Source organism: Lolium perenne, chromosome 3 (assembly GCF_019359855.2).
Source record: "Lolium perenne isolate Kyuss_39 chromosome 3, Kyuss_2.0, whole genome shotgun sequence".
NCBI classification, from domain to species: domain Eukaryota; kingdom Viridiplantae; phylum Streptophyta; class Magnoliopsida; order Poales; family Poaceae; genus Lolium; species Lolium perenne.
The window spans coordinates 56135739-56148299 of NC_067246.2; the positions used below are offsets into that span (position 1 = coordinate 56135739).

The 12561-nt window shown below is 50.7% G+C and overlaps 2 protein-coding genes across 10 annotated transcripts in view; one reads left to right on the forward strand and one right to left on the reverse strand.

The window, feature by feature from the left end:
- The first annotated feature begins 3500 nt into the window (after positions 1-3500).
- On the forward strand, positions 3501-5721 carry LOC127341192 (phosphoenolpyruvate/phosphate translocator 3, chloroplastic). Its single transcript, XM_051366985.2, has 7 exons — positions 3501-4035; positions 4145-4297; positions 4387-4472; positions 4612-4696; positions 4827-4955; positions 5109-5307; positions 5391-5721. Exons 1-7 carry the CDS (start codon positions 3553-3555, stop codon positions 5459-5461), a joined length of 1206 nt encoding a protein of 401 aa, XP_051222945.1. The 5' UTR covers positions 3501-3552; the 3' UTR covers positions 5462-5721.
- Positions 5722-6126: 405 nt separating this feature from the next.
- Positions 6127-12561, reverse strand: part of LOC127341190 (DEAD-box ATP-dependent RNA helicase 14) — a 37432-nt gene continuing 30997 nt past the window's right edge. Inside the window, exons 1-13 of one of the 9 annotated variants that reach the window (XM_051366980.2) lie at positions 11093-11225; positions 10745-11001; positions 10031-10102; positions 9756-9875; positions 9598-9666; positions 9050-9319; positions 8528-8878; positions 8161-8438; positions 7697-8005; positions 7576-7626; positions 7452-7496; positions 7332-7376; positions 6127-6586 (exon numbers count right to left, since the gene is read on the reverse strand). In XM_051366980.2, the coding sequence (XP_051222940.1) occupies positions 6511-6586; positions 7332-7376; positions 7452-7496; positions 7576-7626; positions 7697-8005; positions 8161-8438; positions 8528-8878; positions 9050-9319; positions 9598-9666; positions 9756-9875; positions 10031-10102; positions 10745-10987 (1929 nt within the window). In that variant the 5' untranslated portion in view covers positions 10988-11001; positions 11093-11225 and the 3' untranslated portion in view covers positions 6127-6510. Of the gene's footprint in view, positions 6587-7331; positions 7377-7451; positions 7497-7575; positions 7627-7696; positions 8006-8160; positions 8439-8527; positions 8879-9049; positions 9320-9597; positions 9667-9755; positions 9879-10030; positions 10106-10744; positions 11002-11092; positions 11226-12561 lie in introns of those variants that run through there. The other 8 variants (XM_051366984.2, XM_051366978.2, XM_051366979.2 and 5 more) reach the window with 8 other exon arrangements.

The following is a 12561-nucleotide window of genomic DNA, read 5'->3' on the forward strand; positions in this document are numbered from 1 at the left end:
GAGAATCGACGCGGAAAAACATAATCCCCAAGATTTACCCCCGCGCGAAGATCTACGAGTAAGAGAAAAAGCAAAAGAAAAGAGGAAGTAAATATACTACCGACCCAAGATCTAGAAAGCAAGCAAAAGAGGGGCAAAAGCAGATTGAGCCTAACCTGAGGCAGCGGCGTCGTTGAGGAGGAAGTTCGCCGGTGGAGCGGCGAACTAGCGGTTGACGAGGAGGTCCGGCGACGGCGAGGTGGAGAAGAGCTTGAGGAAGCACTAATGTCGCGGCCGCGAGAGGAGCACCACGAAGATTCTCCGCGCGGTGAAGTTCGGCGAGGGCCGGCGGAGCAGCAGCGGAGGTTCGCCGGGCGGCGAAGTGCGAGCGACGAACGGGAGCGACGGAGGCGCAGAGGGCAAAGAGCTCTGTGCGCGAGGAAGTGGGGAATGCGAAGAAGGAAGAAGAAGGGGCGGTTTTCTCCTTATAAAGGAAGAGGAAGAAGTGGGCCAAAAACCGCTGGGCCGCGACGGTTCACGCCGCGGGCCGCCACATGGCGCAGCGGTACACGCGTAGAAAAGAGAAAGCCACAGGAAGGCCACACGGATCCGGAACGGCAGCCAGGATCCGCTGTACAGCAGTTATTGCGGGCGCAGAAGCCGAAGGGAAGTGACCCCTGACATTGGCGCGTCAGTTACAGTGCGCATGTCACTGACAGGCGCGGGACCCGAAAAATTCTCGACTTCGCCGAGGAGATGTTTAATGACTAAGATGCCGGAGGACAAGATACCGGAGAATGCCCTGCAAAGAGAGAGAACGTGAGTCCGGGCAAAGATGTCGGATCCAAGCTAACCGCCGGAAAGATTAAACCGGTATCCTAAGATATGAGAACCTGGCATGGTCTGTTGGATAAAATCCACCAGACTATACCAGCTTCGGGGACTAATGTTGGGGGGATGACCCCCGGTATGCCAAAGGCATGCCAAACCGGATGGTTTGGGCCATCAAGATACCGGTTTAATGTTTATACTGGAGCACAAAGATAAGAGTTTGGTTAAGTAAAGCCAGGCCGGTATCCCCAAGAGGGGTATACCGGAACCGGATGAAGAAGACACCGGGCTACCGGTAAGAAGAGCATGTCGGCAAGACTAGTCAAAGATTCTCTTCAGAGCTAGAGGACAAGGATGAGCTAAGCAAAGTAGCTTTAAACGAAGCCCTGGCGCCAAAGAGAGGGATGACGCTGAAAGAAGCCGGAGGACGTCAGCTTCCCTGATTAAAGAAGACCCCGGCGTCGTCCATGATTAAAGTAGCTTTGTAAAGTAGTTTGTCCAGTCAAAGATGCCACTAGGGTTTCTTGCCCTGTAAGCCACCCTCTCCCCTATATAAGGAGAGGGGGCATAGCCCTTACGGGCACGGTTGCACATACGAATACACAGAGGTTAGATGATAGAGGAACAAAGGAACCTTGTAACCAGAAACTTGTACCATGTTGAGATCAATGAAGATCGTGATCTAGAGCAGAGTTCTTCCTTGTGTGTTTCTTCTTGTATCACTGCCTTTGGCTGAGTTCTTGAGGAAAGCATCCGGAAGTTCATCTCATCTAATCACAAACCCTCCCCCGAATCCTCTTGCGTCCATTCGGCCCCAACTTAAGCCATCCCATGGCATCTGCTCGTTCGCCACGACGACAGAAACCCAAGCGGCAACTGGCCACGCGGCATCCACCTGCCTTACCCACACGCATTGTGCGCATCCGCCGCCTCCCTTAAAACCCCACCGGCGCACACTTCTCTTCTTCCCCGCCTTCCAACCCTAGATGTCGCTGTCCAACCGCCGCGCAAACCTCCCATGCACCCGCCAACGATGGCGCACAACGATGAGACCGGCGGCAGCGGCGGAGGCGTGCTCCTCTCGTTGCAGCTCAGCCTCGATGAGGCCGATGTACTATACGTACTGGCACCATATCCTCGTGCCAGTACAGTACAAACTACCGCACGGCTAGCACGTCTCCAACGCTGGCTTCGCCGTGAAACCGTCGCCACCGGCAGGACCACAGACGTGAGCCCTCACGAGGGAACAGTGAAGTCTGATGACGTTGGCGGAGAGGAACTTGCCGGACAACACAGTCGACAGCCCGGCGTGGCAGCGACGTTTCGAAGATGAGCGCGTCGACGATCTCGCGCGGCCGCTTCAACACCGTCGGCCGCCGTGTCTGGTGGTACGGCCACGACGTCGACACCACGCTGCGCTAGTACGGCTTCCGCCAGCGCGTCCGCAGCGACAGGCCACGCGACCCACTGTACTTCCCGCAGGCGGCGTGCATGGCGCCGGCGGCACCGACTCTGCAGAGGGCGCCGGAAAGGACCACGACGTCCGGAAGCTCGCGCACCGGATCGTCATCAGCCGTCGCCCACACGCGCTTGGCCGCGCCCGCGCCTCCTTCCGGATGCATCGTCATCAGCGACGGGGCGAGGCGCGCGTCCTCTGCTCCGGCCCGTCGGACGACAGAGTCGGGCCACCGCCACCGCCTTAAGGACGAGGACGCCGCGACCTCGCCACCACTTCCGCCGGCGAAGAAGAAGCAATGGTGGAAGATGGAGGCGGAGGCGGCCCTCTGTGGCGGCGACGACCCGGAGGAGTTCCCCGGCTAGAACTTCATCGTCAGCCGCTCCGTCGACGAGTACTACCGGCAGATCGCGATGGACCCACGACATGCGGCAGTGTGGTCTGCCAGGGACCACATCGTCAACTTCGTCGACCTCGCCGAGCCTTCCGAGCTGTCGGCATCAAAGGAGGAGAAGACCGACGACGGCGACGACTGGTCCTTCGAGCCAACCAGCGACGACGGCGACGACCTGGACTTCACCACCGTCGACTCACGGCGTCGCTAGATGTTTTTTTTTTTAGTTTTTAGCTTAAATTCGAGTTAATTTTGTATAAATTTCGTTTGAATTTCATATAAATATCGTTTAAAATTTTTTATTTTAAGTTTTAAATTTTAAATTATATCAGGGGCTGGCTAACGTATGGGAGACGCTGGGGTGGAAGCATGTTCTACGGGGCGGCCCTCATACGGCAGTGAGATGCTCAAACGGAGCGACCCCACCAGACGACGCCGGCGGCGGCCGTGTTGTGAGATCGCGGTTGCATTCGATCTCGCGCTCCCCTTCCTCCCGCCTTCCCTTCGCGTCGCTCGCGGATCCCCACGCCACTCGTGACGCCTGTTTCTTCTCGGGTTTTTCTTTCCCGATGGAATCTGTCGCCGTTCCACGAGTATTCAAATTTGCCTCGCACTCTATGCCTTTGCCTGCTATTGCCCTCTCCATTACCTACATTCGTTCTTTTTCTTGTGCTGAGGCGGATGGCCACATATTATATGTTCCGACGTGTACGTACATTGAAAAGGCGATATTCAGTGGGGACGAATCTGTACGGGATCCCGGCGAGATTCAATCCAGTCCCGCTGTAACGTCCTTGTACCAAACCACACTTGCCTCGGGGACGGGACCAATATAAGCCACGGCCCGCGCCAGCCGCCAGCCAGCGTGAACAAACCACGACAATCCGGCAAGATGCAGCGCGCCGTGGCAGCTTCCATCTCCTCTTCCCGCGCCACCGCGTGGGCGTCGTCCTCCGCCACCCCGCGCCATGCCGGCGCCGCATCCTGCTCCACCTCGCGCCACGCCGTCGCGCCTCTCCGGGTTCGGGGGCATGTCCCCGTCGTTCCCCTGTCTCTGTCGCTGCTCTCTGCGAGAACTCGAACGGCCTTGGCTTCTGCCGCGGCGACCACGGCGGAGCTGCCCCCGGTGTCCGACGCGGCCGCCGCGTCGGACAGCGGCGGCGGCATTGCGGGCGCGGTGCAGCTCGGCGCCCTCATCGTCGCATGGTACCTCCTCAACATCTACTTCAACATCTACAACAAGCAGGTCCTGCAGGCGCTGCCCTTCCCGCTCCCCTACACCATCACCGCCTTCCAGCTCGGCTTCGGCTCCCTCGCAATCCTCCTCATGTGGGCCGCCCGGCTGCACCCGCTCCCCAGGCTCTCCGCCGCGCAGGTCAGCGTCAGCCGCCGGAAGCCATGAATCAAAGAATCGTCTGCTTCGCCTGAATTTGCGCAAGAAGTTAGACTGACTGAAGCTTCTGGTCCCGTTTGGTTCCTTGCAGCTGGCCAAGATCGCGCCGCTCGCCGCCGGCCACATGCTGGGCACGGTGTTCACAAACATGAGCCTGGGCGCGGTGGCAGTCTCCTTCACGCACACCATCAAGGCATCCGAGCCCTTCTTCACCGTCCTGCTCTCCGCATTCTTCCTCGGAGAGGTAACCGCCCTCTTCTGAACCGAAACGAAACTGAAGAACAAAACTGCTGAATGTTTCTCGCTCAAGCTATTTGCCTGTCTCCCCTGCAGTGGCCGTCGATGCTGGTTCTGGGCTCTCTGGTGCCGATCGTCGGCGGCGTCGCGCTGGCATCCTTGACCGAGGTCTCCTTCAACTGGTTTGTCCCGTCTCCCCGGCCGTCCGAGAATAATACCTTTTTTCCTTAATTAATCATGCCCCGATGATTATATTCCCTTTTCGCCGCTGAACCCGAATAATTGGAGGAATCCTGTCACTTTCTCCCGTTGACGACGCAGGGTTGGATTCTGGAGCGCCATGGCATCGAACCTGCTCAACCAGACGAGGAATGTGCTCAGCAAGCGGCTTCTCGGCGGTGAAGAGGTGATTTATCTTTCTCCGTCACCATTGTCAGCACAATTTTGCAGCATGTTCCTTCTTCCCCTGCTGCTGATTCGTTACACCAAATCTGGTCCCCTGATCGTATAAAAAAAATGCTCTCTTCATGATGCAGGAGGAATCCATATCCATGGATGACATAAACCTCTTCTCGCTCATCACCGTGCTGTCCTTCCTGCTGTCGTGCCCGCTGATGCTGCTCGCGGAAGGGGTCAAGTTCTCCCCTGCTTACCTCCAGAGCACCGTGAGTCTGTCACCGTCTTAAAATTGTTCAGACACGCACATCACTCGACTGTTGCATGCATCACAACTCCTGTTCAAAATAAAACTATGAACAGCCTTTCAGATCAAAAAAATAATCGTGAACTGACCAAATCGAATGATGTCCTTTCTGTAGGGCGTGAACCTGCAGGAGCTCTGCGTGAGGGCAGCGCTGGCGGGCCTCTGCTTCCACGGCTACCAGAAGATCTCCTACATGATCCTGGCGAGGGTGTCCCCCGTGACCCACTCCGTCGCCAACTGCGTGAAGCGGGTGGTGGTCATCGTGTCCTCCGTCCTCTTCTTCAGGACGCCCATCTCGCCTGTCAATGCGCTGGGTAAACAAGAACAGCCTGAACCTCGTTTTACTCGACCAGATTATCCCTTTTACTGCAGAATCTGACTGCTCTTCGTATTGCAGGAACTGGTGCTGCACTAGGCGGTGTTTACCTCTACTCCAGGCTGAAGAAGAGTAAACCCAAGAGTCAATGAAGAGTAGCAGTAGCCTTTGGTCACAGTAGTTCTTCACCAAAGCGTTTTTTTTGTTTCTTCTCTCTTTCACACACGTGTTTTTGAGGTAGCAAGATTAGGAAGGCATATGTTGATGAGGAAATGTACACCTGCCAGCCCCAGTTGTACACTTGTACTACGGGGCCACAGATTCTTCTTTGAATGATCGCAAGATCAGTCTTCTTTTGGTACTTAGAAGAGATTGTAACATAATCCCTGAATAATCGCAGTCCTGAGAAATACTTGATGTTGGTCTGTACATTCCTCAAGACATAAATCCATGAGAAAGATTGGGTGAAGCTCAATTTTCCACTAGCCACCGCTAATGCTCTATCCGTCCAACAAAAGTTGCCTTAGATTTGTCAAAATTATATCCAAGACGAATTTCATGGGACAGAGGGAAGTACTGTAGTACATTTGTACCACGGCACCAGTTTCTTCGAATGATCATGAGATCAATCTTTCAGTCCAGGAATTTGTAACATACTCCTAGCATCAAAACCAAAAATGCTTTGATGCTGGAGTACTCCAGTGCAAAATCACTAGAGGTGAACTTTGCCAGCACAAGTCTCAAATAGTGAGACACATTGTCTGAGCAGAGACAAGGCACAAATGTGGCTTAGAAGTTCAGCTCATGCAAAGCATACGGGCATTCGGTCCAACATCATGCCATGCCGAGGGCATTTACAACAGCCGACTTAACTTACATGGTTCCGTCCAAACTTCACGGCTCAAGCCGTTCGACTCCGAGGATTATAACACTACTGCGACCACCAGGGTATAGATAGCTAACCAGCCCAAGGTTCCAGGTTCCACGAGAGTACTTTTTGACACCACCATAACCGACACAGTATCAAGTGCGCCTGCGAGGCAGCACCTCATCGACATAACAAAATACCCGACACAACTTAACCTAAGTCAGCAAAGTTCAGGACAACCTTTGCTCAAACGACCACAAGAGATAACACTATAATTTGGTTAGGGAACCAACTCCGTCTACCCCATTTCGTCACCATCTTCCGGACAACATTTTACCAGTTGGAGACCCCCATGGCCTTGGGAGGACTCCTGCTCCTAGCACGGTCACCACCTCTAGAGCTGTAGAACCTGCAAATTGAACAAAGAGAGTCGTTAAATAGAGGCTTTGTGAACTTCTGTTTATAAAGAAATAAAACATATAACAAAACATACAATAAGTTGTTTTCTGCTTCGAGTAAAGAAATGGCATTAGATCAATAGTTCAACCAGGAGGCGATAGAGGCATGCCACCCAAGAAATGGCATTAGATCAATATTTCAACCAAGGTAGCTTGTTAACGATACAATGTGATATTATCTTGCTTATCACATTAACTTCAAGGAGAAGGTATGCATGGCTACAGATGAACTCCAATAAGATGTTATCTTGCTTACTACATGAACTTAATGGAGACAGTATGCATGGCTACAGGTGAACTCCAAATCTGGTTAACTCCAATAAGAGATTGTCTTGCCTATTACATGAACTTAAAGGAGACAGTATGCAAGGCTACAGGTGAACTCCATTAAGATATTGTCTTTGCTTATTATATAAACTTAAGGGAGGCGGTATGCACAGCTACAGGTGAACTCCAAAGCTGGTGACTGTGGAGTGAGATTAATTTTTATGAGCTAGAACCCCATTTTATTGGGCACAGTACCTTCCATGAAATAATTCAACCCAAAAATATATAGGTACATTTGCGTGTTTATTTCAAGAATTTAAAGGACACATTATACTATGGGCAGAGGTGAACTCCACTGTTGGTGACCATGTGCCTATGTTGAATGAGATGGATGTTATCAAGTGGAAGCATGTCTTTATTAAATGATACCTTTCATGAAAGCTGAGGCCTTCACCCGACTGATTGTTGCTGCCACTGTTATGTCAGATGGCAATTCATTAATTATCAGGTATTGGGTATAAGCTGGAAACAAGGAAGTTATACACTAACCTGGCAGGTAAGCTTGAAACGCCACTGGTCTGATTGTTGTTACTGCTGTTATGAATGATATAAGTGATGGTTCATCGAGTACTGATTGTTCAGAAAAGGAAATACAGAAACATTGGTGACATACCTGGCATTGAAGCTAGGAGTGCCACCGTATTGACTGCTGCTGTTATAGGCACTGCAAATAATGACCACATCAGGCTTGTGCTGCACTCAAAGGAAGGTTCCAAATAGAAAATGATACACACCTTGACTGAAAGCTTGAACTATCTCGAGTGTGGCCGCCAAAAGATCCCTGGCCACCATAGGAATCATTAGAAGATGCCCAGCGCCCCCGCGGCCTGCCACCATACCCTCCGCGGCCAACCATATCTCGTAACTGTTGTGAGACAGTTTGGTTTGCACCCTCCAAAATCTTCACAAGATCTGAAGCATACTTTGCATCGTTGTCACAGAAGAATGTATATGCGATTCCAGTCGCACCGGCTCTACCTGTTCTCCCGATTCTATGGACATAGTCCTCAACCCCCGTTGGGAAATCATAGTTAACCACAACTCTGTGCCAAAAGATTTAGGGAGGATTGTCAGTGAAACAATTTTTAAAACATACAGAGTAGTAAAATGTGTATTCACCCATCACTATTGCAAACTATACTACGTAACCTATTTACAAAGAGGCTTCAAAGTTATAAGTTGCAAAGATAGTTCAAACCTGATGTCCTTTACGTCTAAGCCTCGAGCAGCGACATCAGTAGCTACAAGAACTGGGCACCTGCCACTTCGAAATTCACTCAACACTGAATCCCTCTCAGCCTGTGATTTATCACCATGTATGGCAGATGCACGGTACTGCCGTGATAGATTTCTTGACAGAGTATCACACATCCTTTTTGTGGAGCAAAATATTATGACTTTGGATCCAGGCTCCTGTGATCTCAAGATCTGCTCAAGGCGTCTCTGTTTCTCCATACTTGTGGTAACTTCCACATGCTGCAAAGTGTAACAAACCACTTCATCAAAACAATGAAACAAAATATATCTTGGTAATAGAAGCACCTAAGAATTGCATCTCGTATTACCTGAGTGATTGACTTATTTGCAACCAGCTCATCAGTGTTCCCAATGTTAACCTGGATAGGGTTAGTCAGCAAATCTGACGCTATTCTTCTCACCTCTTTTGGCCAAGTGGCAGTGAACATAAGAGTTTGCCTCTTAGGTTGTACTTGTTTCACAATTTTCCTTATCTGTGGCTCAAATCCCATATCAAGCATACGGTCAGCTTCATCAAGAACAAGATATGCTACTTGACGAAGGCTCACTTTTCCCATTTCTAGAATGTCATTCAATCTTCCAGGAGTTGCAACAACAATATCAACGCCACGCTCTATATCTCTTATCTGAGGGCCTTTTGGAGCACCGCCATATAGACACTGCGAAAGAAACGTTATGATTAAATAATATCCTATTAGAACAACTATATGCACTTTACATAAAACAGAAATTTCAGTTCTTAGGTATGAGCATGCATATTACTAACATCTAGCAGCGTGGATACACAAGCGCACATGACAGATGTGAGTAAAGAGATATAAGGGACATACAGTAGATGAGATTCTTGAAGATCTGCCAAACTTGATTGCTTCATCTTGAATCTGTGTTGCTAGTTCCCTGGTTGGAGAGAGAACCAGCACCGTTGGTCCATCGCGTGAATTGTTTCGCAGGCTCTTACAAAGAATAAATCCTGGAAGTAGATAACCCAGGGTTTTTCCAGAACCTGTCTTCGCCACAGCTACAATATCACGACCTTTTAGAGAAATAGGCCATGACTGAGCTTGGATAGGACTTGGTGCAGAGAATCCTGCCTGTTGGACCTGTAGACACGAGTAATATGTGAATAACTGAATACTATATCTGATAATAGCATATATATTCAAGCCCGGACGTACAATAGGACAAAGAAGAAAAGGCTCCATATGTCATGTGACATAACATTTTATAGCTACATAGAAACCAAATCTAGCATATATTGCAGAAAAAAGGTGAAAAGGCTGGGCACGGCAACAAACAACTCAATCTCTGAATAGAATTGTTGACTAGTTCAAAGAGCATGCAAGGCGAAGTGCCATTTGTATGCAGTATGTGCACCTACCTCCCTTAGAATCTCTGCAGGGAAGCCCGTGGACTGAAACGACATGAATGGAGCTGGCTTTTCATTTCCCTGGTAAATAGAAAGATATGAATTTGGTCAGCAAGATTGCGCATAACGACAAGGAGTAATTGGGATGTATAAAGAGGCTGGACACGTACGATAACAGTAATCTCGTGCTTAGCACGGTAGGCGTCCACCGACATGCTGCTTCCATTGGTAGCCTGCGGAGCTGGGTTAGTGGGAGCCATAGTTGCAGGGTTTGCTCCAGCTGAATAGCGCTGCTGAAAAAGAAAAGTACAGGGTGTTAACAAGAAATGTACATCAACTACGAGTGTGCCCAATGATCGCAGTTTACGTGGCTCTCTTAGTGCATTAATGTAGCAATGTGATAAGAAGTACGGAGTACATGATTCGTGACGGAAAGATGTGTTACCTCCAAAGAAGGATCGCTCCTGGGCTTGTGGTCAGCATATGGCGCGCGGCTTCCTGCAGATTCGCTGTGGCGCTGCTGAAAACAGAAACGACATCGCGCAGTTAATGAAATGCAATCTCCCCTTTTGAGGAGTCGAGACGGCGAAACATGCCAAAAGAACGAGCTTTTCGCTCCACGGTTAGCGGCGCTCTTGTTCTAAATGATGCACACGCACATGATGCGACAAATACTCGATCCGTCCGTATTTAATTGACTTTGATTAGAACCGCAGCTAGTTTTCGCTTGTCGTATATCCCCGCGTCTATTAAAACCGGACAGAGGTATAGTAGCACAATGCAGAAACACATAACCACCAAGCTATAGGCCAAAACACAAGACTTGCTGCTCCCTAGTCCGCGGCATTCATGCCCTAAAGACCTAAACCATGCTGCGCGTTCAATATGACTAGGCAAAATACAATGCAAAGAGCAACATAACGTGACATCCGCCGCCTAGAATGATGGTAATAGACAAGGGTAAGACAAGCACAGCTCGAACTGGTCAGGAGGCGCATTCTGCGGGCGGCTGGCCGCAGCCTGCGCCTGCTAAGCAATCGACAGAGGGCACATATATAAACAAGGGGGAATCTCGCACATTTCACACACAGACAGGCTACGGAGGGGAGGGGGACCAAAAAACCCCATGAAAGGGAGATCATTTGGATGGGCGTGTTACCTCCGGCGGGTGGTCTCTGTTCCTGGGCCTCTCCTCGTGGTGGTACTGGGGCTGCGCGACGGGGGCGGGTGCGGGGGCGGGCGCGACGGGGGCGGGGGGCGGGCCCATGGGTCGGTCGTACTGGGTGACCTTGGTCTCCGGGTTCCAGAAGTAGAGGTAGCCGGTGGTGCCGTCGATGAGGCCCTTCCAGGGCTTGGGCAGCGTCGGATCTGGCGGCGCGTAGCGGGGCCCCGGCGTCGCCATTCCTCCTCCGAACCCTACGCGAGAAAGAAAGAAAGAAACCGCGAATCAGATCAGGCAGCAATGCGGGGGAAAGAGATCGGGGGGAGGGGGGCGGACGGAACGAACCCTAGAGATTGAACGGCGGGTTGCGGGCGGCTGGCGGCGGCGGCGGCGGACGGAGGAAAGGGTTGGGTGGGGAACCCTCTCGCCTTCCTCGCCTCCGCTGGCGTGGTTAAGTAGACGCCCAGATTGAAAAGGGGGCGGAAGGAAGCGGAGGCCTCGATGGTGGAGGAGCCGAGCTGCCTGGGAATGGAACGAGACAGGTGGGCAGTGCGCAGCCGGGGTGGGACAAGTGGTGGTGGGATCGGGGAGCTCAAAAGGTGCAGGGCCCGCCCAGGCCCAGGGCCCGGGCTTGGACGCCTGCGGCCACTCCTTGCCAATTCAAGCAAAATATTCCCACGCCAAAAAAAAGTGAGAACCTCTTCTTGTGTTCTCCATTTGCTTGTTTGCTAGGGTGTGTGTGCTTTGGATTCCTAATTATGCCATGATTGGAGAGCAGCAGAAGAAACATGAAGGGGCAAACCTGTCTTTTTCTGCCGGGAAATCTATCTTTGTCGCGACGTGGCGAAGACGACGATACAATTGAGCCTTCTGGGCGAACCACTTCAACACCCTCATGGCCTCATCATCCTCCTCCTACTTACGGTTTGAGAGGACGATTGCAAGATGCGTTCTCTCATCGTGCCCGTTGGAGAAGCCACAGCTGAATCACGAGGTCGTGTTTCATCGCGCGCCATCGAACCGGCCGCATCACGGCTTTACATGGTGCTCCTCTTTGTAAAACGAATGCAACATCCGGAGGTTTGTGTGCCAAAGTATTGGACCAAGCACACTTACCAGATTTGCTTGATGAACATCAACTATTTGAACAAGACCATGGTGCCGACGTACACCGCAATGTGCCTTTTCTTCTACCAGTAAGTTTGATACGTCTTCGTCGTCCATGTGCTTGTCACACGAGAAACTACAACCATCATCACAGACGGAGTTAGATTCTGCCATTGGAGCAAAAGCAAGAATTGCATGTCTACAAGCCTTGCATGGAAGACCAAAAGATGAGGTGGAATCTATATTAGTGTTCTTATCACAAACTAGCCATTAGGCGAGCACGAAGTTTGAGCCGGTGCGTTGCAACTAATGGCTATGCCCAACACCACAACTCAAACTTTGTGCTCACCTAATGCCTACAATGAGAAAAGGTAAAAAGTTCAACTAGGTGAGAGACCCATCTTAGCGACATATGAGAGAGGGGTTCACTGTGTAGCCATTATGTTAATTGTTGATTATTATAACACTAGTACAATTGCCCGTGCGTTGCTACGGTCCACAAATTTCATTTTACAATGTACACTCATTATAAAAATTTAAAATAAATCAGAAATATCATATCATAATGTACTACAGCATGATAATACCGAACATAATAAAACAATATTGTTGTGCATCAACGTGGTCTTCTTGTTACTCTTCTGCGGTAAATCCTACACCTATGTTCTAGGTCTTTCTAACTGCTAACTCAACAACATCTTCTTTTG

What these genes read in the sequence shown, in the direction of transcription:
- LOC127341192 (XM_051366985.2), top strand. Translation starts at nt 3,553, where the DNA reads ATGCAGCGCGCCGTGGCAGCTTCCATCTCCTCTTCCCGCGCCACCGCG. An exon ending in CCAGGCTCTCCGCCGCGCAG is followed by an intron (nt 4,036 to 4,144) that starts GTCAGCGTCAGC and finishes GGTTCCTTGCAG; the next exon opens with CTGGCCAAGATCGCGCCGCT. An exon ending in CCGCATTCTTCCTCGGAGAG is followed by an intron (nt 4,298 to 4,386) that starts GTAACCGCCCTC and finishes TCTCCCCTGCAG; the next exon opens with TGGCCGTCGATGCTGGTTCT.